Genomic DNA, 25,498 nt, shown 5'->3' with positions numbered 1-25,498 from the left:
ATGTGTATAAGAGACAGGTGCTGCTCCCCGGCCGCGCCTTCAGCTTGGGGTCTGCGGCAGGTCGAGAAAATGCGGCGGCCTGTGGTGTCCACCTCCAGACAGATGCCTGGGGAGTGGGGTTCAATGAAGTGTCTGGTTGCAGGGGGAGTACAAGGGTGATCCAGAGCACCAGAGGAGGCCAGGTTAAAGTTCAGCTGTTTTTTCTTTCCCTTTTTCTGTCAGCTGTGAGGCTGCGTTGAGAATTTGGGTTTGCTCAGTGTCTGTGGAAAGTGCAGAGTTAACTGTGTTCAGGATGTCAGCTGCAGACAGTGAATTTTTAAAATTACTTTATGCTTTTATTTGGATACTGCCAAAGATAAGAACAAACGCATGGTAATAAAAAATTTGACCCGCATATTTCAGTCCCACGCATAAGCACCTGTTGGCACAGGTTGCCCTTGGCAGCTTGCATTGTGAGATTCAGTTGTCCACAATTTTTTTGAACCCGAAGCCACTAAGGCTGAATCTTCCTTCAGTGTTCCTCCACCATAATTTATTTTTGAATACTACCTGAAATGTTTCTTGCTACTGTCTTGAGAAACAAGGCTACTAAGAGCAATGTTTTTATTGTGAAGTTGTAGATGATTTTTAGATACGTCATGCATTGTAAAAGATCACGCAGGGGATATCTTTCACTGTACTCTTCTATAAAATTTAGTTAAGTTACAAGTTTCTGGGTAGAAGGCTTATCTCATGCTCACCAGAGACTTGCAGACATAGTATACAATCTTGGCAATGTCATGGATACTAAAGATGACCCATCCTATCTTGTGTCTGTTGTGGCATGGTGCATGCATCATGTATAGAAAACTTCTGAGCAACCTAAGGTTGTAGAACAGGGTGTTCCTTGTAGCTATTTCTGTCTTCTAATAGGGATTCCTCTTCCATGAGGCATCTCTGAATTTGGGTGGATAAACAGGCTTCCCAGTGCAGCTGCGCTTCCATCTTTTTTTTCCCCTCTCTCTCAATGTTTCAGTCTAGTGCTGTGAAGGTTGATTAATATTGGTTTAAGAAAGAAATATAACATTACAAGATGAGCTCACTCATAGAAAAATATATAAGAAGATGTATCTTTTTCTAGTCAGTGTAAGATTGAATGTGTGCTATGAGTTAGACATGTGTCTGCATTTCTTAAGATAGAACAAAATACTGAATCGTTCCTACTTCAGAAGGTACTGTACTTTTGTACCTTTGATTTGGTTTTGGCAACATTAAAAATTGTGTACTCTTAGTTTATTATACAGTGTGGGCAAGGTGTTCAGTTGCACAGAAGATCTTCATTCAGACATTTTAAAAATTTGGATTGCCTTATTTTAGAGGAAATTGGTGAGTGTGCCTATATGCAAGCATTCAGTCATCCCTTACAATACTGTAGTAGTAGGTTCAAGAAAGAAACATTGAATTTTTTACATAAATGTCCAGATGAGTTTGTTTGTAAGAACAGCCATATCGGCACAAGTCAAAGCTCCACCTAGCCTAATACCCCATCTTCCATCCTGGCCAGCAGTGGATGATACAGTGGATAGGAACAAGACTGGTATATAATTGTGTTTCCCAAAAATACAGTCAGTTTCCAGCAAGTTCCATCTTGAGTGCTTTCTAGCAAAATGCATCTGAAAAATTAAATAGGACAGCCCTTTCTTTTCCACAGGTACCATTAATGTTTTCAGTTTGATAGGTCAACTTGCACATTGTGATTAAACTCGCAGTGATTATTCCCAAACTGTGGTTAACTTTCAAGTTTGGTTATTTGTTGAAGACATGGATGAGGGCTTATGTGTCTGAAATGTGATCTGTTTTTTCAGCTATACTCGGATCTGGTGAATGATATTTGTCTTCATGCAAACTTAAAGGACATGGTTTTCTATAGGCATTCCTGAACTGAGGTGGACCATTTTGGATGTCCGTTGAAATAGATACGCTAGTGTGTATATACCCTGCATTGTATAATTTGGCATATATTTTATTCTTTCTTTAAAACATTGCATGTTCAGTTCTGCTACAAGCAAGAAAGAAGAGATGTTTTCTTTTGTGGTTCTTTGTTCTAGCATCCTTTATTCAGATTGGTCTTTATCTTTTTATGTTTAAAATATTTGAAGATTAAATCAGGGCTTAAAAAAATGATTAAAGCAGAACATATTTGCTGAGGAATGGAATTTTGGAAAAGAAAATTTTTTTCAGTATATTTCCTATTAAGGTAATTACTGAGTCTTGGAGTGTGTGCAGGACGCAGGTTGCAGCTAGTACATCTACTTGAAATTAAAATGACAGTGAGTGGGGGCAAGGAACCTTTTCCTGTTTTGAATTTTTGTACAATGCCAGGTTTTTTAATAAACCTTATATACTGTTGTAACAGCTGCACAGGTTGTACCTGTTTTAAAACAGGAGGATGCGTGGAGAATTCTTGTTATGTAACAATGCATTTTATTAACAAAGTGTTGTAGAATTCCATTTAATTATTAATCTGGATTGTTTGGTCCATGTGAGAGTTAGTTTATCAGCCTCTTGAGCCAAGAACTTTTATTTTCTTGACAGTACAGTACTATATGTACTGAAAATCAATCAGAAATTGTTCATACAGCATCGCTTCCAGTCTTGAATAGTTTGTAAATACAGTGTAATATCAATAACATTTTGTGCTCTTTCTGGTTTTAACTATTAAAGAAATATTTTGCAAGATATATGTTCTTTCAAAATAACTTCAATTTTCTTGTCTAACATATAAATCTTTACGGGATTATTTCAACACTGTACGCAGGGGGTTATGTTAATGCTTTGATACCTATTGAGAAGAAGTAATGAATGAAATAGCAGAATTTTCCATTTAATTTGTTGCAGGATATTTACAACAGGAAAAACTTCTAGCCACCTGCCGTGAATTTATTTTGGAAAGCTCAGATTTGAAAGAATATGCAGAGCACTGTACAGAGGATGGGTTTATTCCAGCCTGCTTGCTGGTGAGTTTGTATTTGAAAAGCAGAAAGTTAAATTGTTTTGCATACATGTAAAAGAAAATTGAGATTTCTCAATGTAACAATTACTTCTCAAATGCTGCTTAAAATATTAGTTAGATCATCCCCTCTGGTTTTGGGGGTGTTTTTTGCATCCTGTGGTATTAGCAGTTATTTCATATCTAGTAATCTTACTAAGAAACATTTAAGTGTAAAATATGCAAATTGGTTTCACCATATTACCTTTAGTCTGTTTTATAGCTTTGAGGTTGATTTATGGAAGGGTGTTGCAAGGGTTTTATTGATTTCTGCTGCTCTTGTGATTTATTAGAAATCACTTTCCTATCCTAGACACAGCAGCTAGTAACATTCCATTTCAAGTGCATATTAAATATTTAGGTAAGGTCCCTCAGCTTTATCTAAGGCTACCAAATTTTGCTGATAAAAACTCTGTTTCACTTCAGCTTCCTCTTTGATCAGTATCATCTGCTTTGTCCCAGGTGAAATGTGGAACTTTGGGTATGCATAAATACTAGGTGTAGCTACATGTGTAGATATGTGCATATAGGTACAGGGTAATTAGATGCTTTGCCTTTTTAACATGTACAAAATGAAATTTTTAATACAGTATGCAAATAACAGCGTTTAGGTATTGCTATGTATCAGTCTTTTAACGTTTATATGTGCATCTTCTTCCTGTCTTCCATTTCATTCTTCTGATATATCAGTTAATTATATGGTCTGGGATTTTGTCCACAGTATTCAAAATTTGTGGAAGTCTTTTCTGGGATCAAAGGTCTTGATGCATCTATTCAAAACAGGCCATTGAACTTATTTAATTTACATGTGTTTAGTCGTTTGTACTTTGGAGGTAGGGAATTGAGAACCAAGCAAAAAAATAGACAAAAACCGGAATGCAAATAGATTATCTAGAGTTGTAAAACTTTTAATTATCTTCCTTTTTTCAGGAGAAAGATTATTCTGCTTTTTATAGAAAAGTGATGATATGATAGTGTCCAAGAAAAATGTTCTCCCTGCAGCTCAAAATAAAGGGCTGTATTTGTCATACCCTGCAGAATTCCCACTAGCAAACAGGACAGGAAGGTACAACAAATGGGAGTGGTAACCTTAAAATTTTAATTCTCTTTGTTTCATACTCATTATTCTGTTACAGCAGTTAATCATCTTATTTTTGTGGGTTTATTCCATAATAACAAAGGTGAGTGGAGGTCATGCAGCTCTAACTGCTATACCAGTGTTGTGCGGTGAGGTCAAGAACTTCAGATTTTTTGTTTGTAATGGCATTTTGTTCCACAGATTACTTTCCTAGTTTGAGAAAACTTGGCACCAGCAGCATAAAGTACAGTTCCTTGTGCTGAGGGTCAGCATGGTGTAGTCTTTTAAAGAAACTGCTTAAATATAATGTGACACAGCAGATGAAGTGTAAGTTATTAGTGCAGATTCTAAAATCAGTATTTTTTTTCCAGTCCCTGTGTGGAAAAAACTTGACAACTATTCTTAATGAATACGTAGCCATGAAAACAAAAGGTAAGCCTTCAGAATGAGGTTTTATTTTATTTTTATTTATCTGTTGTGAATTCCTTGAGGAGAAGGGAATTATCTCCATCTATATATGGACTTGGAGCAATCTCCCATCTGTGCTAGAAGCTGAAGGTTCCCATATTATGCAGACAATGGCCAGTTAGATCAGCATCTTGTGAACGTAATCAATTGACTATTCTAGTTTGGATTTGCCGCATATACATTCACTTCAAATTTGCAGAACTTCTAATGTAATAAAACACAAAGATAAAATACGCAAAATGTATGGGTTTATGCTTGTAAAGTTACACTGTTTGTTGTTTATACTATAAATAGGAGGGGGAGGTGCTGATCTCCTCTCTCTGGTGGCCCGCGATAGGACACACGGAAATGGAATGAAGCTGCATCAGGGGAAGTTCAGATTGGACATTAGGAAAAGGCTCTTCACTGAGAGGGTGATTAGTCACTGGAACAGGCTCCCTGGGGAAGTGGTCATGGCACCAAGCCTGTCAGAGTTCAAGGAGTGTCTGGATGACACTTTTAGTCATAGGGTTTAGTTTTAGTTAGTCCTGCAAGGAGCAGGGAATTGGACTCAATTATCCTTAGGGATCCCTTTCAACTTCAGGTATCTATGATTCTGTGAAATAGCAGGAAGAGTCTTATGTGTGAAATGTTTTTTGTCTTGTTTGTAAAACTAATTAAAGCAGCTTCAAAATAACTTAATATTTTGTATGAATATTAGAGACAGAGTGTTTGTTCTTTTTAAAAGCAGTTATTGAGCTTCTGAATGTTGCCAAGTCTTACAATTTTTTGACACATGTACTGTGATTAGATTTTAGTGATGCTTGCTTCTAAGACTTGACATTTAAGATGTACCATGTTTGGAACATTTCTGAGTGTTTTCTTCCTTTCACACTAGGTTTAATAGAAATCATAACTAAGACACAAACATACTTTCTTCAAGATACTTTGTACTTAGCACCTTGAAAAACTTTATCAAATGATATGCTGACGTCTTTCCATATATACTTTAATGTTCTGTGCTTCAAGAATACCAAGTGTTTTTACCTGTTCAGGCAACATCTTAAAATAACCCATTATTTTTAAAGGCACGTCTTCCGGGTTACAATTTTCAAAAGCACCGAAGTGACTTGGGAATATGAATACTATTTCCAGAAGTGAGTTAGGTTAGATTAGCATGCGTTTGCCTGGGAATCAATGCCACATGCAGACTCCATTCAGAATTATCATCACAGATGTCTTTGCCTTGGTTTCATTTAGGCTTCTAAAACTGAGAACTGTATCTGTGATGAGTACGTGTTCATATCAATCAGAGTTCTTTGACTAGGACTTAGGGCTCTTTAATTATCAGAATATTAAGAAGGCAACTAGACACTTAAACTTAGATGATGTCTGAAACACCCCATAATAATTATTTTGCTTGTGTTTTTAGGTTTTTTTCAACGTGTATCTGTTTTAGGCATCTAAAATGTTTGGCTTGGTTGGGTTTTTTTGTTTATTTTAGAAACCACAAATGAAGTTCCAGCAATGATGTCATCTCTGTGGAAAAAATTAGACTACACACTTTCTCAGATCAGGTAATACAATTTTGAAATCAAGAAAGTAGAATTTCACTCTTATTAGTGAGTCCCTATGTTGATCAACTCCCCTTATCGTTGTAGAGAATGGGTTTGCTCTCTATTGCCTCTCAAAGATGGTGAAATAGATAGGTATGTGAGAGTTGGTAGCTGAGTAGACATTTCAAGATTTTAAGGCATGACTAGCAGATAAGGAGGGCATTAGTGTGAGTATGTGGCCTTCCTGTAATAAAATAATATACAATGACTCATTTAGAATCTGATACCGTTGTGGTTACTTGATCAGAAGTACAATGGTAGGCTTCGTTTAAAGGATCTGTGACCATTGTTTGAAAGAATAAAAATAGCAATCAGTAGATTGAAGCTTTCTGAAGTAATGTGTGGTTTGGACCAGACTGACATTAATCATATGATAGATGCTGTCACACTGTGTAGCTGAGTGTTTCCATGGTGCTCTTTTTATGTCACCTGTTTCATTTTTTAGGAGCATGCAGACTTCCACAGGATTTTCTGCTAATCAGAGGAGTAAGTAGCTGAACCAGTTTCATGGGATCAGTAGGCTTAATGTTCAAATTATCTGTTTGGGAAAAAAAATGTGGGAATGCTGCAGCAATCAGTAATGCTTCCCCACTCTTCAAATGTTGTCAAATCTCTTCTGCAGTGTTTTTTTTCAACATGTCTGTTGTCTTTAGTGAAGTCTGCGGATTACTATAACGATCAAGAAAGGAAAATAAGAAAAGCTGACATTTTTGCAAGGGACTGAAATTCTCTATAGCATTTTCTTCTCTGCTGAAAACTTTTTAGAAGTTTACACAGTTAAAAGGTTTAAAAAATGCTGTTCAGTCCTGAAGCTGTTGACTTAATTTGTGGTTCATAGAGGAACTGAAAAGATAACCAGTCTAATTATGATGCAGTTTAATTTCTGTAGAAGGAGAATATAAAAATGTGTTAGAATCTTAAAACAATTTTTTAAATGTATACAAACATAGAACAAGAATATTTTCATATTTTTCTTAGATATATCTAGAAGTGTTTCTTTCATTGCAAAAACTACCAAACTTGAAAAGGAATTTTTCTCTCAGTAGTACTACTACTGAGTAACCTGTGTAAGAAAACAGAATGTGAAATATAGGTAGTGATTGTCCTTGGATCTGAGATTCACTGGATTGGGTGGTGTTCTGTTGTTTAAATTTGTCAGATTTAGCCTGATAAATAAATGCAAACTTAAATTGGTTTAGCTATTTCAATTAAGGTCAATTATATGAGTGGTATATTGTGTAATGAAATATAATTTTGTTATGATTTATTCCTGCAAATATTTAAGCAGTGATACAAGCATGGTTACAATGTCTGTGTAAGTTGCTGTACTACTTGAATTACTTTTGCTCAAACCTGTGACAGAATACAATGATGAATGTGGCTTACTGTTTGAGTTGTGAATGATTTAGTTGTCGAAGTATAATAAAGTTTCAATGGAGCATCCTTAATTAGGTCTTGGAAAATAAGCAACCTTTTTACATTCTTTTATCATATATTTTCAACTTGAATTTATTATCTCCAGCACGTACAAGAAGTGGAATTGTAGAAATGAAAAGACAAAGAATGCTTCAACAATCAGCTCCTGCAAACACAGGATTGTTGGCAGTAGCCCATCAGTCAGGGCCCCAGAATTCCTCTTCTGTTGTATCTCCTCAAGTTCTTCACAGGCCAGCAATAAATCAAAGCATGTCACAGACAAGACTGAATACGTTGCTTGTGCACCAGTCACAAACCCAAGAAAACAAGATCAGCAGTAAGTTGCCCACTTTTTCAAACCTAATTTTCTGTGAAAAATACATGAATATAGATGGATGTTTTCTAAAATCAGGGCTAATCATCTTCCACCAAAAAAGTTTCTGGAAATTCATGCTTTGTTCCCCTACCTCTCCAAACTGGTTCAGGTAATTAAAATAAAAGGACTGCCCAAGAGAAATGGGTCTTGCATACTTGCTTGGTAATGTGAGTTCAGAGATCAGAAGTGCATTAATTTGTCATTATTCTATCCTGTGTTCTCACTCAAAACACTTGTTTTAGCAGATAGGATGATCCACATCAAATGGATGTTTTTCTCAGGATATATTTAAAAGGAATGGTTCTCATTTTCCTGATAATACCAAATTATTTTGTGTGAATTCCCAGGAATTTATTGGAACATAATAAGTAATGTGTAGAATACTGTAGTACTTTAACAATGCCACTGGAAAAGGTACTGGCATCACAGTCTTTGGGTTTTTTTTCCTTTATAAAGCAGGAGATTTCATACACATTCAAGTTCCAGCATCACAAGAACGAAAGCTTCATTCAAACTTGCTGTCTCCAGGAAGACGAAAAAGGTAAACATGGAGGGGGGGTGTTGTGGGATTTTTAAGATCGATTAGAGATTATGCAGTGTTCTAACCCTTAGTGTAAATTTTCTTAGATGATTCAGTGTTTCCATGGAGAGCAGCCAGTGTGTGATGTTTCACAAAGGAAAGCAAAGTCACATAACTTTACGTTAGACTGATAGGAGGCTACTTGTGCTTTTTTATTGCATGTAGCCTGTCTACATTATTCCAGTATTAGACATAGACAAATAATCTTGGAGCCTGAGATTTAGTATTTCTTCCAAAATATCTTTATCAATTTTGAAAATTCTCAATATTGATAGAAATATGCATTTTTTCTGTTTTTAACTTAGAAAAACTACTGGCTTCAGTAAATTACATCAGAAAAAATTTTCTTACACTAAAAGTGGTGTGAAAAACTTCTCATACTAGTTTTGCTTTTTTTATTCTATGATTCCAATGTCCTTTTGTTTTTAATGAGTTGACTGGTCTATTTGTGTTCCATTTGTTGTCTTTATCCCTGACTAAATCCCAGTTGGTGGTTTTGCTTTTCTTTTTTTGAGATCCTTATTCATTTATACCTTTTCCAAGTCCCCTCTATTCCTGCATGATTTGTTTGTATATAAGTAATTTTAGTGCCACTGCTGGTTGGTTTCAGAAGAGCCTATGCCATGTCCTCATATAAAAGCATTACGTTTCCTCTTCATCTAAGAAGATGCATCTTATGCAACCTAACATCTGTTTGCTTCTTTGACAACAGCTGCTCCTTGAGAGAACTTTATTTTCCGTGGTGATGCCCAAATCTTTTTCTTGAGTGGCTGTTAATTAGAACCTGTACCACCAGTTAAATTAGTAAGATGTACTGGAGGAGGAAGAAATGCTGAATAGTGGTCATGGAATTCAGTTTGCCATTGTGATGTTTACATGCATGTCTTCTATATATCTGTTTAATTTCTATGAAGTCACACAGTATATGTACATGACATAATGAAACAGGTACCAAGGTGTTGGTTATTGTATTTCCAAGGTGTAGTTAATTTTTTATTGATTAAAATCATTCACTAAGAAGGGAGAGAAATACTTGATTTATTGACCATTAGGTCTATTGTTTACTATGTTCTCACAAAATACATTATAAATTTCCTGGACTGTTTCAGTGAATCTCAGAAGAGGAAAAATATTGCAACATCTGGACCCCTTCCAGCAACCAGAAGTTCTCAAGACCCTGATGAAGTAATAACAGAAAAAGAAAGTGAGCCCCTTGAAGAATTCATAGATGGTAACTTCCCAGTGAGTATATACTTATGAAGGTATTTACATTTAAGAAACAAATTCAGACTAAAGAGAACTAGTCTTGTTGTTTGTCTTGGGTGTTATAGAAATGAACTTCAGAAGATACATTTATTCATTTGTATTTGAACTAGCTCTTCTGTGTACTAAACTAGTGAGGGTGGCATGGCTGTGTAGAGTGGTTTTTTCCTTGATTTATTGGCTTTGCTAAAATACCTGTAAGCTGTCAGAATACAGTAATTTTTTAAAGAACGGAAACCAGAAAGCACAATAGGCCTTACTGTACTTTAGGAGGGTAGAAGTACAGGAATGTTTTGGGATGACTTTCATATCAATGTCATGCAGTCACAGATTGGCTGGCTGGCTGTTATAAAGAGTGTTCTCTGTGTTGAATTGATTTTTATTTATTTTTTTAACCAGTAAATTGGAAATTCATACTCCTTTTCTAGTGGTGGTAAAAATAGAAACCTGACTACTTTGTTTTCCAGCAACTGGTTATTGAAAATGCCAGAGAAAAAATCTTGAGTAACAAATCTCTGCAGGAGAAGCTTGCTGAGAACATCAACAAAATCCTGGGCAGGTAATAAAAAAAACCTCTAAACTTTGTATATATTCTTATTTGATTTATTTTTGAATTCTGAACTAATGAGTAATGTGTTCCAGTGATGGCAATGTCGCTCAGGCCCCTAAACAGACAGACAGTGGTCCCACAGAGCAGGAGACTTCAATTGATGAAATCCTTGGACTTCAGGTAGGTGTAGATTGCCCTAGCCACCTTCTTCTAAGACCAAGCACATGAGACTGATCAGTTATGGGAACTATGCTAAACCTCTGTCTGCCTTCTGATACCTGAGATTGCTGTCCTATTTCTCTTCTTTCTTTTTATTTCTTTGTTTTACAACATAGCTAATCCTGTCTAATGGCTAGCTTCTGCCCAGAGGCAGTTCAACAACTTCCCCTGCATAGGCATTAACTCTTCCCTTGTGTGGTTGTAGGCAGGTTCAAGGAGTTGAACTGACAGGATACTAGTATTTTTCAGGAGTTAATTTTGAGCTGGTTTAGCATTCAGAATTGATTCGCAGTACCTGTACAAGGCAGCTTAAGCATGCAGCAGGGTCAAAACCCAAGGGAGTGGGACTGCTGTCAGTGATTAGCTGTTAACATCACCCTCAGACTGAGATTTAAGCACACTGTCCCACAGTCACCAGCTGCCTGCTTGTCACTGGATCTTTGGTACCGCTAACTTGGTACCAGCTTCTGTCTGGGGATCTGATCAATAGTCCTGTAAAAGAAAAAGGAATACCAAATATCTTGCAGGCTCCAAACATATTTAGTCTGATCTGATTTTCTGATTTGCTATACGATAAACATGGATCGTCGAGTATAGCAAGAGAAATTGTCTTTGGAGCCTAAATTGGGATGTTTTTTCTTCAAATTTAATATTTTCTTGCTTTTAGGGAAATGTATGTTCTGCTTCTACAAACTAAACTTCTAGTGTTCTTCATTCTCCTACAGCCATCAAGCTGGCAATAACAGTTATAAGGGGCTCTTAATGAGGGAAATTATAATCTTTACGGCCCTCGTGAAAAGGGCAGGAGAGTAGAGGCCATTGCCTGTTTATGGTAGAGGTGTCTGTTTTTTAAAAGTTATTATTCTGTCACTTGGTGATTTTACATCACTTTTTGTCAAAATACAGAGCTGAGAAGCTGTGTTCCATTTTTCTAACCAGAACAAAATCAAAGAAGCTTCTTGGTTTAGAGTAGCTGAGACAAAATAATCAAGCATACCACATGGGATAATCCACCTTCCAACCAACCACCATATCAAAGATTTTAGAGTGCTTAGAGGATCACTGGGAAGTCAGAAGAGACTTCGTATTTGAACACTTGAATATGTACTGAGTGCCCTGCTGATTTTCTTCCTGGGCTGCTACCAAACAAGTCAGCTTGAAACAGGAAGCTTGGAGCAATGTCCTCTGTAGCTGTGCCTTCCAACTGCCTTCCATGGAAAAGTAGTTGGAAGTTATATTACAGAACATGTAATAGGCTGTTGTAGTTTCTGCTGGGATAGAGCTAATTGGAAGTTTTCTTCCTTCCTTCTTAGTAGCTAGAATAGTGCTGTGGTTTGGTTTCAGTATGGGATTTGATATGAGAAGAATGTTGGTAATGTACTGACGTTTTTAGATGCTGCTAAGAGATTAGGAGTTTTCAGTTTCTCATGTCCTGCTGGTGCACAGGTGCACAAGAAGCTGGGGTGGGAGCATAGCCAAAACAACAGACCCAAATTGGTCAATGAAATATTCCATATCTCACTCGGGTTTTCAGGATGGTGTTTCAGGGTTCTCTCTTCTCTGGGATCACTAGCTGGGAATGGGCTGGGCATCTGTTAGCAGGTGGTGAGCAATCACATTGTGCATTACCCATTTGTATTTTCTGTTGTTACTATTATAATTATTATTATTTTAATTTTATTTCAATTATTAAATTGTTTTTATCTGAACCTATGAGTCTTCTTACCCTTAGCTGTCCAATTCTCTCCCTCCACATTCCCTGGGGGTGGGGGGAGAGTGAGTGAGCAGCTGTATGGTGTTTGGCTGCCAGCTGGGTTTGAACCATGACATGGGCAAATCAAATAAAACTTCCCTTTGCTTAGCATTGTCTTCTAGATATATATGCAAACACAAGAAATTAGGGTTAATTTGGTGATTTTTTAATTTATTTTTTTTTAACAGGTGGTTGACTAGTGCAGGCTTACGACATTCATACCGTTCGCATAAGCTTCCAGCGTAGCACAAGATTTAATCGTTCTTAAACAATGCTGGTCGTTATGTGAATAATACTCCAATATGCATGTATAGGGTGTAATGTCTGACAAAAATAAATGTTTAGGTTTGGGGAGACTTTATTTCTTAAACTTCAATCAGTAATTCTTTTTAACAGACATTAAATTTGTGGCAGAAATAGTTCCAGCATTAGTCTTTGTTTCTGTGCTGAGTAGAAGTAATAGAACTAAAACCAATCTGAAAATAAAACAAATCTTATCCATTTTTCTTTTAAGTTATGAAAGTAACTGTTCTAACAGTTCTGTATATCTTGTCTTTTCTCAGGGTGAAATTCATATGTCAGAAGAGGCTATACAGGACATTCTAGAACAGACAGAATCAGATCCAGCTTTTCAGGCCCTCTTTGACTTGTTTGATTATGGTAGGGTATATTGCACTCAATTGTACCATTACTATAAAGCATCCTGAGTGATGACTTTTCCTAAGTATTGCTTGAAGACGCAAAGGTAATTCAACAGGCCTCTTTTGCAAGAGAAATGGACTGTATGGCATCTGTGTCACTCATTTCAGAATAAGATTTTTATATACATTTATACATGATATAAAGTACAGCATTTTCTTGTGGCTGAAATTCTGCTTTTGTCCTGACTCAGCGATTGTTTTATTGCCGTTATTTTAGACTCTTCTGGTCTAAAGGGTGATAGTTCATACTGGTCTTCTATGCTGTTCTAAAATTTTTCTATTTGTATGATCAGAGATATCCTTACATAAAATACAATAATGTTTTTATGCTCTTTCTGGACTTGTAATGAATACAAATAGTTTTTTGAGTTTAAGATGGCATTTCTTGAATTTGAAATCTCCATGCTTCATTTAAAATACCATAATCACATTTGCATGTAGAATTACATATTTAATCATTTTTCATGCTTTATTTTGAAAATAGGAAAGAGCAAGGTAAACAAGAACTTACCAGCTGGTATTTCTGGTCAGAGTGGAGTAGAAAATGCAATCCTGGTGGATGAGGATAACTTGGAAACACTTGAAAGTTCTTTAGGAACAGAAGAAACTAGTAGATGTAGGTTGTTTTTTTTCTTTAAGATTTCTTCTAGTCTGTTCACTTTTCATTATGAAAATATTTTCAGGCAATTTGTACATTTCAAAATCTTTCTGTTTTCAGTGGTAATATCCAATCTGATATGGACATTTCATGAATGTATGGATACACCTGGTCTATTAGAAATAGACTGTTTCAGTCTATTAAATTTAACGCTGTCCATCAGTGTAGTTATAAATTTTAGTTAATAAACTCCTAAATGAAACCAGAATATCTCAAATCTGTTTTCTCCTTCAAAACAGAGATGCTTTGCAATATTCATTGTGGAACACATAAATATAATATTTTTACATCTAACCATATTAATATTTTCTCTCTATTCTGTAAAATATTGGTTGATACACAAAAAGTCTTACTCTGGACAAAGGGTATGTTCAGTGTGTCTACCCCACTTTTAACAATAGTCTGTCAGTAGCAGATATTCAGTGAAAGTATGTGAGAAACAGAGCCAAGAGGTCTTTATCCTGTGATTACTTTTTTTGCTTCTGGAAATCTGATTTAGTACCTTGAGCCATTTGCTTTTTCTGTGTACACTTATTTATATACACAGTGATTTGCCAGATTGCCTAATGTATATGACCATACAGTTCATAAACTTTTCGCTCAGCTTGAAGGTAAGGATAAGTAGCATTCGTCACACTTAGTTTCATATGAAACAGTTTTCCCTAGAACTGATAAGTTGCTTCTAATATACTGTAAAAGGATCACCTGTTCTAGGAATTACGGAACTAATTTATTCTGTTTTTTGCAGGTGATAATTCTAGAGACTCGCTTTCCTGTAAAGGTTTTCAGTTAGGAGAGGCATCATGTGGCTTGAAGACCAGCATTAATGATGATGATATGGCTAAGAAAAATACAACGAATGAACAGTTGCATGGAAATTGTAAACCAAGGAAACAGACTGAAGTACTTAAAACTGTTACCCCTGAACATACTGGAGAGCTTGAAATTGCTTTTGACTCTGTGCCTGGTTTGACTGAACCTAACAAGAGACAGAGTTCTGATAGCGAATGTAATGAATGCGGTGGAGACTCTTATGATAAAAAAGAGTCATCTGCATTAGTACCTGGAAGTGAAAGAGCTATGGAAATTGAAAAAGGCTCACTAAGTCATAGTGCTCAAAGTAGTCCTAATTTAGAATATGTTCATTCCGGTAGTCCACAGATTTCTTTGATTTCATTGACAGAAGGTACTACAGCCAGTGAAAACAAAACACAGTCTGGAAGTAAATGTCACTTATCACCAGATACATCTGAAAAAACACTTACTGAAAGCCCTTCTGATGGGGTCCCTGGCCACAGTTTACTGCTGAGAAAAAACAGTGAGTCAATTTGTAGCCCATCAGCAGATGCAGGAAAAGAACAGGCTGTAACGAACGATACAGCTGACTTACCGGGTATTTTACAGGAGAACTCGAGCCACCACTCAAACCATCAGGAACAGAGTACACAGTCAGACTGTGCTGCAAGATCTGCAGTGAAGGTTTCGGATCTTGCCAAAACAGAGTTGCAGCTTGAAGTTGTTGATACTTCTAACAAAACCTACTCAAGTGATCAGCATACACTTGATAAGCCTTGTAAGAAAGATTTTAACCTCCCTTCGGGGCTGTCAAACTCGGAGGGAACACAAGGGGAAATGCAAGAACCTTCATCTTCTACAAAAGCAGATGCTGATAATATATATTTCTCTTCTGGTGATGTCGCATGTACAGAAATTTCTGTAGTATCCACTGAAAATAATCTTACTACATCTGAAATATGTCAGTCTCCTCTCCCGGAAACCACATCCTCAACAGATGAATTGGGTACTGAGGCCAAAAGTGTAAGTGGGGTATCTTCTAGCAGTCAATCAATGGATGTTGATCCTTCTAACATAATGTCCCTCAAGATCATCATCAGTGATGATCCATTTATTTCATCAGACACAGAGTTAAATAATGCTGTGTCCAGCATCACAGGAGAAAATCTGCCAACTATAATATTGTCTTCTCCAGCCAAATCCCCAACAAAAACTGCAGGCCTGTCTAAATGTCTGACTTCAGAAGACACAGAAAAAAATGTGGATTCAGCTTTGGCAGAGCAGAACCTTCTTGTGCTTAGACCCAAGGATCCTGTGGTCACCTCAGTTAACACTCAGAATGAAGACTGCACTGTTTTTTCAGTTGCAGGTACAACTAATCTCTCCAAGGAAGGGGGATTTATACAGTTGATGCCAGCAACAAGCACAGCTTTTGGGAATTCAAACAACCTTTATATAGCCACGTGTGTGACTGACCCAGCTACCTTAGGCACAGCTGTAACACCATCAAATGTAGTTGTATTGCCTGGCAATTCTATGCCGCTCGCTGCCCAAGCTCCAGCTGTACAACAGTTACGGACTCCTCCTAGATCCAGCAATACATTTGCAGCAAACCAGACTGTCTCTCCAAACTTCCCACAAGGTAATCTCATTATTAGAAAATGACTGAAAATGTGTTAATATATTGATTTTCTTCTTTTTTTGTATGTGCGTTAAAAGTAAACAATTTTTAAACACTGCTCTATCTGCCCCTTGAAACCAGCCAGAAGTTGTGGTCTTTTGAGTATATTAGGTGCTACTAAAAATGAAATAAAAACTATGACAAGTCATTGACTAGGCTGCTTTGAAAAAAATAGCCTCATATTTCAGAAGCTTAAACTGTATAATTTTCGCAGTAATAAATTTAGAAAGTGTCTTTTGGCTTACACTGGAAGAAATTCCATTCTCTTGGCTAAATCTGGGGTTTTTTTGCTTTTGTTTTAGTAAGATTACGGTTATAAATAGAATGCTATGTGTTATAGGTATCTGTATTTAGTTTAGATAACTGACTAGATGTATATAGTCCTTCCAAAATTGCTTCCTTGGTTTGTTTCATTTTCTAAAACCTATTTTACACTAGAAAGTACATTTAGACAAATATAAAAGTTTATTATTTCTTTCCATAATACAAAATCTCTCCTTGTTCAAGCATTTTTATAACTACAGCAATAAGAAAAAGTGCTTTTTAAATGTTAAACCTAACTATAAACCAGCTGTAATCAACACATTTAGATTTCTTCCAAAACTAAAAACTTGTTGCAGTTATCCTTGAATTTCTGTGTGTACTCGTTTTGTTGTGGTCAGAGGCCGGTGCAACAGGATGTACAAGATCTTGGAGTGCTGGTCTTTTCTGTCATTAGGATTTCTTTATGCAGCTCTTACCTTCTTTTTCTCATAGAGAAATAGAAGTTTGCCCATTCTTCTGCATTTGGTATTTTCCTGGTAGCACTCACGTAACTGAAGAACTATGGAATAAATTTTTCTTTTGCTTTTTTTTCTTACACTTTTCAATTAATGTGCTATAATAGTTCCCCTGTTTTATAATTCCCATATGTCTGGCAGCCAGACACTTTTACCTGTGCAAATAACTTCTAAAGCAACTGTTTTACCAATGATTTAAATAGTTAAATAGGAGACTTTGGCTCAAATATTCCAAATTAGTTTTATTGTGCTTTATTTTATTTTAAAATAATTAATCTCTAACCCACTAATTAAGTAGAATCTGCAAGTGCTGCGTTTAGCACTTCCTACCAGCCAGAAATATACATTCAATATGAACACACAATGCTAGCCTTTCCCAGCTGCTTGTGTGCTTGTAAGGGTGTTACCGGTGCACTGAGAGGAAAAAAAAAAAAAATTCTGCTAAGGAGTTTTGAGCATGCTAATTGTAGGGAATAGGATGCAAATAATTGTTTTTACTAAGTAGCAAAATGAGCTATTTGATGTTACTTTTACTGGGTTTTTTTATACATCATGTTCAAAGTTCGAGCCTTAAGATAGGTTTGTCATACTTGAGCTTAATTTTGAACTATTTCTTAGAAAGGAAAACAGTCTTTAAAGAACTCAATAACAAGTAAAAGTAACACTGGTACTTACCCTGTTTTCTAGTGATGTATAGTAAAGACAGTGAAGTTTTTCTAAAAAGCCAGAGCTTTTCTTGCCATGGGTTTGACTACGCATAATTTTAAGAAATCCTGTCTTGAAGCTTTTCTTTTCACTGAAGTATTTTTAGTTTCTGTACAATTTTAACACTTTGATGTTTTTTAGGTTCTGCCATTATAATTGCATCTCCGGTGCAGCCTGTTTTGCAAGGAATGGTGGGAATGATACCTCTCTCAGTAGTAGGACAAAATGGAAATACGTTCTCAGCACCTGCCCGCCAGGTAGCATATCACAAATAAAGCTTTCAAAATTAAAGCTGAAGTGATGTGGAGTCTTCTGGTAAATCATAATCGAATATTTTGATTCTTTCAAGGTTCTACATATGCCTGTGGCTAATCCAGTGTGCAACAGAAGTGTCCCAAAACTTCCTATCCCTCCCAAATCACAGAAGATTCCTGGAGCAAGAAACAAGACTAATACAGGTATCCACCTTGCATCTTGAGAAGGGCAGAAGGAAAGTGGGGGGTTCTAAAGACATGTCAGATCTGAGTAATAAAGTTTTATAAATACCAGTGCTCGTCTGGTAGGTAACTGCTGGGATGGCTTTGAGAGAGGCCTGTACCTGCAGTTAGTAACTGTATTTGCTTGGTTTACAAAGAAGAATTCCCAGCATATAAAATAATTCCAGGTTTCAGATCAAACTTATTGCCAAAATTTAAGTTTGTTTTTCCTTATATTTCTGATTATTATTCATCTCATTGGTTATCAGTACAATTTACTGCTGCCATTGAAACCAAGCTACATGGTAGCAAAGAAGTTATTAGAGTCAGCAGTTTTAAACATCTATTAAGGAAAATATTAATAGAAGTGTTGCATATTTATACAAAAAAATGCACTCTGCTATCTGTTTTCTCTTTGCCATTTCAGGTATATGCTTCTGTATATTCATTTCATTGACACCTTGCTTCTTTAAATAGTAAATTGAAACAACTGGCTTTATATTAATTTCTGTGTTGGGAAGGGGTAAATAAAAATAATTGAAAATAGAAAATAATTGAGTTATAAGGACAACTTGTGCTTTAGCTTATCTACCTTTTTTTAAAAAAGGGGTTTTACACATAAAAATGAAAATAGAATGAAGTTGCAAATTAAGAAAAATCTAGGATTGTATCGTTAGTGTGCATCCTGGTTTGCTGATGGATAACTTGAGTTTTCTAGTAACTGTGGTTATTTGTCTTCTACTTGGCAATCCCTGCTGTGCGTTTGGAAGTGCAGCATAATTGGTTTTGTCTTGCCAGGCCCACATAGGCAGCAAGCTGCTTGTTTGTATTTAGCTAGCAACCTTTGCCGATCAATTAATATGTAAACTTTAAATCTAAAAAAAAATTGCAGAGTTTTGTTGCTGAGTTTTTCTTTACCAGTTCTCTGATAGGTGAAATAGGTGAAATGTCATTGTACTAACTGTGAGATGATTTACTTGGAATATTGTAGTTTATCAATACTTCCTCTGTTGTTCCAGGAAAACTCGTACCAAGTGTATCCGAGCCTTTGAACCATACAAATTCTCGAACACAAAGGTCAGTAGTGCTAGGTATTAAAACCTGCTTTCTTTTTCCTGCCATGAATATCTTTGTGTAGTATAGGTGGAGAGGAGAGCAGCTTTTTTTAACAATGATGTAAGCAGTACTCCCTTTATTTCCTCCTGTTCGTCTGCTAGGAGTATTGATACAGATGTGTGTTAGTACTGGTGCCAGAATATTGCAGTTACTGTTCCTATGTTAATTTTGCACAGCTTTGTGTTTTTTCCTGTCTCAATTATCACAAATGATTTGAGTGGAGTCCAAGCTAGGAGAAATTACCTGTTTACTGGGCAATTTTAATGACTAAAACAGGGTTTTTTTTTCCTTCTCAAATGAGTGGTACCCCTGTTTTTGTAGTGTAGCCTCATTGTCTTTACCACTCTCTGGCCCAAATCCAGTAGAGTTTGTTAGATTCGGTTTTGCATCTGTGTCAGCTGTGCAGATTAGAACACTGCTTGGTCATTTGTAAAGTGTGGAAAGTCAAAGGAAAGATGGCAGGGAGAACAGCATGCTAACTTTATACTGATGAGTACAATTCCGTTGCTAATTGGGATAGGTATTAGCTTTCTGTTGGGCAAGTGAGAGAGAGGAAAGCAAGGCTTCAGTAGTAACCCTGTTAGTGGACTTGAGAAACAAAAGGATGTTGTGGTGAGCAGAAGAGTGTAGGAGGAGATAAGTATTTCAGTTTAAATATTAGAGGTGAAACATTTTTTATTGTAAAAATAAAACATACTTTAAAAAAATAATCTGCCTATTTGAACTCAGTTAAAATGTGGGGACAGTGGAGTAAAATAGGAACAATAAAGTCAACTTAAAAAACCCACCATGTACCAAGGTATACAGTCTACATGCATGCAAAAATTAGTGATTTTTTTAAAAAAGCACAGAAGCAAGATTTTGGATAGTACCACTTTTTGATAATTCAGTGTTCTGTTAATTTTAATCTATCTCCAGACCTATATTTTGCATAGCAGAGAGCAAAATGTTCCCTGTAAAGAGATGTAACTTCTCATTTCTATTCTCTACCTTCTGTCTCATCTCAAATTTCATAGAAATAAAACAAACTGCTACCACTCATACCTTCTTTACTATCCCAAAGTTAATTTGACTTTTCCTCTTACAAACCATAAAGGCTTATCTGCATGGGGAGAGTCTTACTAGCATAGATGAATATGCAGAAGCTTCTCTTGGAAATGCAGCATCAGCCAGGAGGAGGGCACAGACATAACGCTGGTATGAGCTGACAACAGAAACTTTTTTTTTTTTTTTTTTGACATGGCTACAGTGCAGTGGTGGCTGGTTGTCAGGTGGAGACTAAGCCCTAGGGAGTGTGTATGTTCTTGCCCAGATGCCCACTGAAAGCTTTTTGTCTTGTGCTGTATCCCATCACCTACAGCACATGCGCAGGGGAGACTACAAGGCACATGCATGATGATATTGCCCAGAATATTCTGCATGGAGTTTCAACTCCAAGGCCTTCGAGCTACAACCAGTATTCTAAGATGGTCTGTCCTGTCATGAATGTGCTCAGTTTCTTTTTGAACTCCAGTAAACTACCAACATCCACAAAATATCCCAGGGTAAAAAAGTTCCCAGGCTTAATTACATGCGGTGTCCAAACCTCCTTGTTTTGTTTTGAACCTGATATTAGTTTTACTTGATGCCCCTAGTTCTTCTGCTGGAAGATACAGCAAATAGCTTCCTTCTCGTGGGCTTTTTTCCCAGAGCCCTCTTGCATTTCCCCTCAGTCATCTCTCCAGGCTGAAGAGCTCCAGTCTACCTGATGGTTCTTTGCAGAGACTCTGTTTCATACCCTTTTGTCATCCTTCTTGGCCTTCTCTGAGCTTTCTGCAGTTGTCATCCCTTAACTCTTGGTCTTTGTGTGTCAGTAAAATACTTAACATTTAGAGAATGGAGAGAGCTTTAAACAAGTACTTTGAGGGGTGGGTAGAGACTTGCAGCCAGCTGCAATGACCTTGCCTGGTAAGAACAAGTATGTTGCTGAAGCATTTTCATCTCATTTTCAGAACTGGAAATTCAGACAAGCTTGTCACTGCAGAACTAGGAAGGAAAGCGGAGGAGAACTTACCCGTTGCACCAGTAGAGAGCACAAGCTCACATTCAAGACAAAGTGAAAGTCACAGGAGAGTGCTCTGCTTTGATAATGTTCTACCCACTCCAGGAGGGAACACCCAAATTCAAACTACTAAGAGTTTATCCCAGAAAGAAAAAAATGAAAATACTTTATTTGCTGTTGACTCTGCATCATCCTCTGCTAAGGCGCAAGTAGCAAAGAGAGAGAAGGATAAAACGTTGCCTAGAATCCTGTGTAAGCCAGAAGTTGGTAGCAACAGAAGCTCATCTGCAAAGGAGCCACAGCCCGAGCGGAAGGTGGCAACTGCAGGGCTTCCGTTAGATCCCTTCCACAAGGCCACTGCAAATAAGGAAAATGAATTACGAAGGGATACTGATGAAAAACAGAAGAACCAGGACACTGCCAAACTCTCAAATGGCCAACAAAGCGTTAGCTTATGGAATGAGAAGACAGGTGCTTCAGTGCAAGACCTGAACAAAAAGCAAGGGTCATTGTCGAATGGGAGTGGCAAATCTTCAGTGTCCGTTTCTTTGTCTTCGAAGGAGCCAAAACGAGAACCAGCTAAAGTTTCCAACCAGGGCCTTTGCCTGTCAAGTCCGTTCACTAAACAATGCGTGGAAATGTTGCAAGATGTTCAGTGGCATAGCCCGACTAGTAAAACAGTTGAAAATGGAGAATTGCCAGTACCCCGCACGCCATCGGGAGTTGGGGACCGGCATACAGATGATACCACGGATAGTGTACGGACACCAACCTGTCGGCGCTTCAACGAAGACAGCACAACCCCTAGAATAATGGTACCCCCTGCTACACCAGATCTGCCTGCCTGCAGCCCCGCTAGTGAAACAGGTAGCGAAAACAGCGTCAGCATGGCTGCCCACACGCTGATGATACTGTCACGGGCGGCTATTGCAAGGACTAGCACTGCAACCCCCCTGAAGGACAATACTCAACAGTTCAGGTCTTTAAGGAGCACAGTTAAGAAAAGGAAACTAGAGGACTTGAATGAGGGCGAGAGAAATTCTCGTTCTGCAAATAGAAAAGACCTTCAAAGCTCTCCAACACCATCGAAAAAGAAGAAAATAAAGGTAAGTACAGGCATTTACTTTTTCATTTAAAATTCTAAATACATATTCGATATCTACATATTTATTATTTATAACGGGATGGGTCAGAGATGATAGTCCATATCCTCAATATCCTATATATATTTGTCAGATTTACTAACTTTGCCTCTTGAGCCTACTCTGAACTAACAGTTTTCTTAAGGTCACTATAGTCCAGATACATGCAAGTAACTCCTACTGACTCTCTGCATATACCTGTGAAAATGAAATTATTTCTCTCAAAACGTGAATGAGTTTCTAAATTCTAACTTCAGACTAAGTTTCTAGGTGGAATGCAGGAATTATGCCAAACTCAAACTAGGCCTCACTAGATAGAATTCAAGCTCTTCTTGCATCCTTATTTACCACCAGGACTACAACTTCTACGACAAGGCGACCTGCTTATTGGATGAGGAAAAGGCTGTGGATGTAATTTACCTTGTCTTTAGCAAGGCTTTTGCCACCGTTTCCCACAGCATTCTCCTGGAGAAACTGGCTGCTTGAGGCTTGGACAATTGCACACTCTGCTGTTAAATCCAGTTGGCAGCCAGTCACGAGTGGTGTCCCCCGGGGCTCCGTTTTGGGGCCACTCCTGTTTAACATCTTTATTGACTTGAGTACAAGTGGGCTACTGCTGCAGCCAAGAGCTCGGTGACTCCTGTCCCACCAGCACATTCCTTGTACCCGGGGCATACGGCACGGGCTGTGCCTGGCAGGGCCTGATGTCTGGGTGAGCTTGGTGCAGTTGTGTCTGTGAGGTAGAGGGAAGGATGAAGAAGAAAGGAGTGCTTGCAGACTCCTCCCTCATCCCAGGTTCTTAGCATTTAACACAATTATTCCTTTCCTCTCCTACAGAAAAAGAAGCTACCAAATTCCTTTCCAGCAGGAATGGATGTGGACAAGTTCTTGTTGTCTTTGCATTACGATGAATGAAGTTGAACTATGGCTGTCCAAAGCTCGGTGGTGTTATGCTGAGGTTTTGCATGGGAAAAGATGTTATTTCTGAAGGGTGGGTTGCACTTTCAGTGCACTGAAGTTTCACTTTATAGCAAAGTCATGCTGTTTCTGAAGCAGGTTGCTAAGTGTAAATATCATTGAGTTGGTATATGTTTATTTTTGAAAAAGCACTTGCGTATAGAGCCATTTAATTTGCAAAATTGTAAATTTGTATAAAGGTAATGTAAGACAAGTTGTATGTTTCCTGTTACACCACGTTGTCTGTGTTCTGCTGCATTCTCTACTCACCCCTCTGAGTCGCTTGGCCAATTTGTGAAAAGGTTGTGAATTTGAAGGCGGTGTTTGTAGTTCACTGTTCTAAAATGCAGGCAGCTAACCTGGCCATTTCCCCTTGTCTTGTTGAATCAAAAAGGGACTTAATCCTCAGATATAACAGGCTTGGACTAACGCTCTCTTCCCTTATAACTGTCAAACACACATTGTAAGGCCTTGAATGAGTTAACAAAAATACTGGTAACTAAACATAAGGCCAATAAACACTCCAAAACTATTTCTCATTGATGAAGCTTTTCCCAGCCAGAACTTTAATTTGGATGGGCCTCACCTGTTTACAGTATTTGCTGCATGGGATGTTGTTTGAATGCAAAAGCTGTATTCAAACAATGGACGTAGTTGGGGGTTAACCTTTGTATTCATACACCTGTATGGATACTTAAACTGTAGCAACAGCTGGACAAGAATTTCAGCATGTTCTAATGCAAAAGTTAATTCTTGTAACTGTCATTTGTAGTTTGAGAAAGCATTTGTTAGTATCACGTAAGCTTTTAGCCAGACATGGAAAAATTTGCATCTAATCTTTATGTTTAACATAGAATTTGTCATAGGTGTTATACAAACTCTCTTCAAAACAGGAGAAGCTCAGGCTACGTTTTAAGAATAATTAGCATGGGTGAAAATTACCATGCTAGGCCTTGCTCCAATACTGCAGAATTTTCTCTACTGGTATTTCCTTTCTTCTCAAATTGTTGAGCTCTTAAAAAAATGCAAGTTTTCCTCTAAGAGATCAGTACAGCAACAGGGCAATGTTTCAGATTGTATACAAGGATTCCTAAGGAACCAATATTATGCAGTAGATGTTTATATTAAACCCATCCAGTAACTAAATACTGCATAGCATTTACAGCTTGAATAAATATTTTTCTTTTAATAAAGAGTTGTGTGCCTCAATATTTTGTAAGCCAGTGCACTAAGCAGCTTTGTGAATAGTATATAGAAAAGTCACGTTGGGTCATTTTTTTAAGACAGAGTTCAGTACTAAACACTAAGTTCTAACAGCAGCAATTGTCAGAGTGGCAAAAACAATTGCACCTTTGCTACCTGGTGGCATTTTATGCTTAATAGTGTTCTGAGAGTTGATACATGATGTTTATGTGACACAGTGTAGCTCTGTCATGGGACAGCCACTATCCACCATAGTCTCTTTTTTTCAATTCACCCTTTCTAGGTGAATTCACCCTTTCAAAGCAAGAAGCATCTTATCATATGGCAAATATTTTTAGAAGAACAGGTGTCAGAGCATGAATGAAGGTTAATTTTCTTAATATGTAGCATTTAAATGCCACTGGTCGTTTGCTACAAGTACATTCCTTCCCAGAAAAAACAGATCCTACTACATCCTGAAGTATTTATTCCTGCTACTTCATGGAGGAAAATTTAAGGAGAAGCAGTAGGTGAAGATGACTTCCTCTTGAAATTAATATCAAAATAAGGAGGCAGTTGTCCTAAATTCCAGCTAAGAAACTGTGTTTGATGCTCATCCCTTGTGAAGAGTGAGGTGGGAATAGGCTTTATACTGATGAAATAGCCAATTTTTGCCTTCTGGTAAATAGGCTGCCTGAGAAACCCCATGAACTTCTCACTGAAGTCTTGAACAAAATTCACTCTTAGAGTACTTTCATGTCCCCCCCATACTTGCACTAGGAATGCTTACCCCCATATTCCTGACAGGTAGGGGGCCGCTCCCGGTAAAGAAGCAGTAACAATAATTGTACTCTCAGTCCTGAATCTGCCTCCACTTAAAAGCATATTGACAAAACTGTACATCACAGGAGGTTAAATGAACAAAAAAGGAGCAGTGGC

At 37.4% G+C, this 25,498-nt stretch overlaps 1 protein-coding gene across 1 annotated transcript; it reads left to right on the top strand.

The window, feature by feature from the left end:
* The first annotated feature begins 23 nt into the window (after window positions 1-23).
* LOC113491461 (protein NPAT) lies at window positions 24-24,570 on the top strand. Its single transcript, XM_026868397.1, has 18 exons — window positions 24-111; window positions 2,880-2,996; window positions 4,478-4,538; window positions 6,058-6,130; window positions 6,615-6,655; window positions 7,692-7,922; window positions 8,418-8,502; window positions 9,651-9,783; window positions 10,272-10,363; window positions 10,447-10,534; window positions 12,890-12,986; window positions 13,512-13,643; window positions 14,434-16,122; window positions 17,787-17,902; window positions 17,995-18,103; window positions 19,141-19,198; window positions 21,229-22,384; window positions 23,258-24,570. The coding sequence occupies exons 1-18, from the start codon at window positions 70-72 to the stop codon at window positions 23,333-23,335; spliced, it is 4,398 nt and encodes a 1,465-aa protein (XP_026724198.1). The 5' UTR covers window positions 24-69; the 3' UTR covers window positions 23,336-24,570.
* The last annotated feature ends 928 nt before the right edge of the window (window positions 24,571-25,498 follow it).

This window comes from Athene cunicularia, assembly GCF_003259725.1.
Source record: "Athene cunicularia isolate RWA chromosome 1 unlocalized genomic scaffold, athCun1 chr1_part1, whole genome shotgun sequence".
Classification (NCBI taxonomy): Eukaryota; Metazoa; Chordata; class Aves; order Strigiformes; family Strigidae; genus Athene; species Athene cunicularia.
This window is presented reverse-complemented; position numbering and strand designations above follow the sequence as displayed.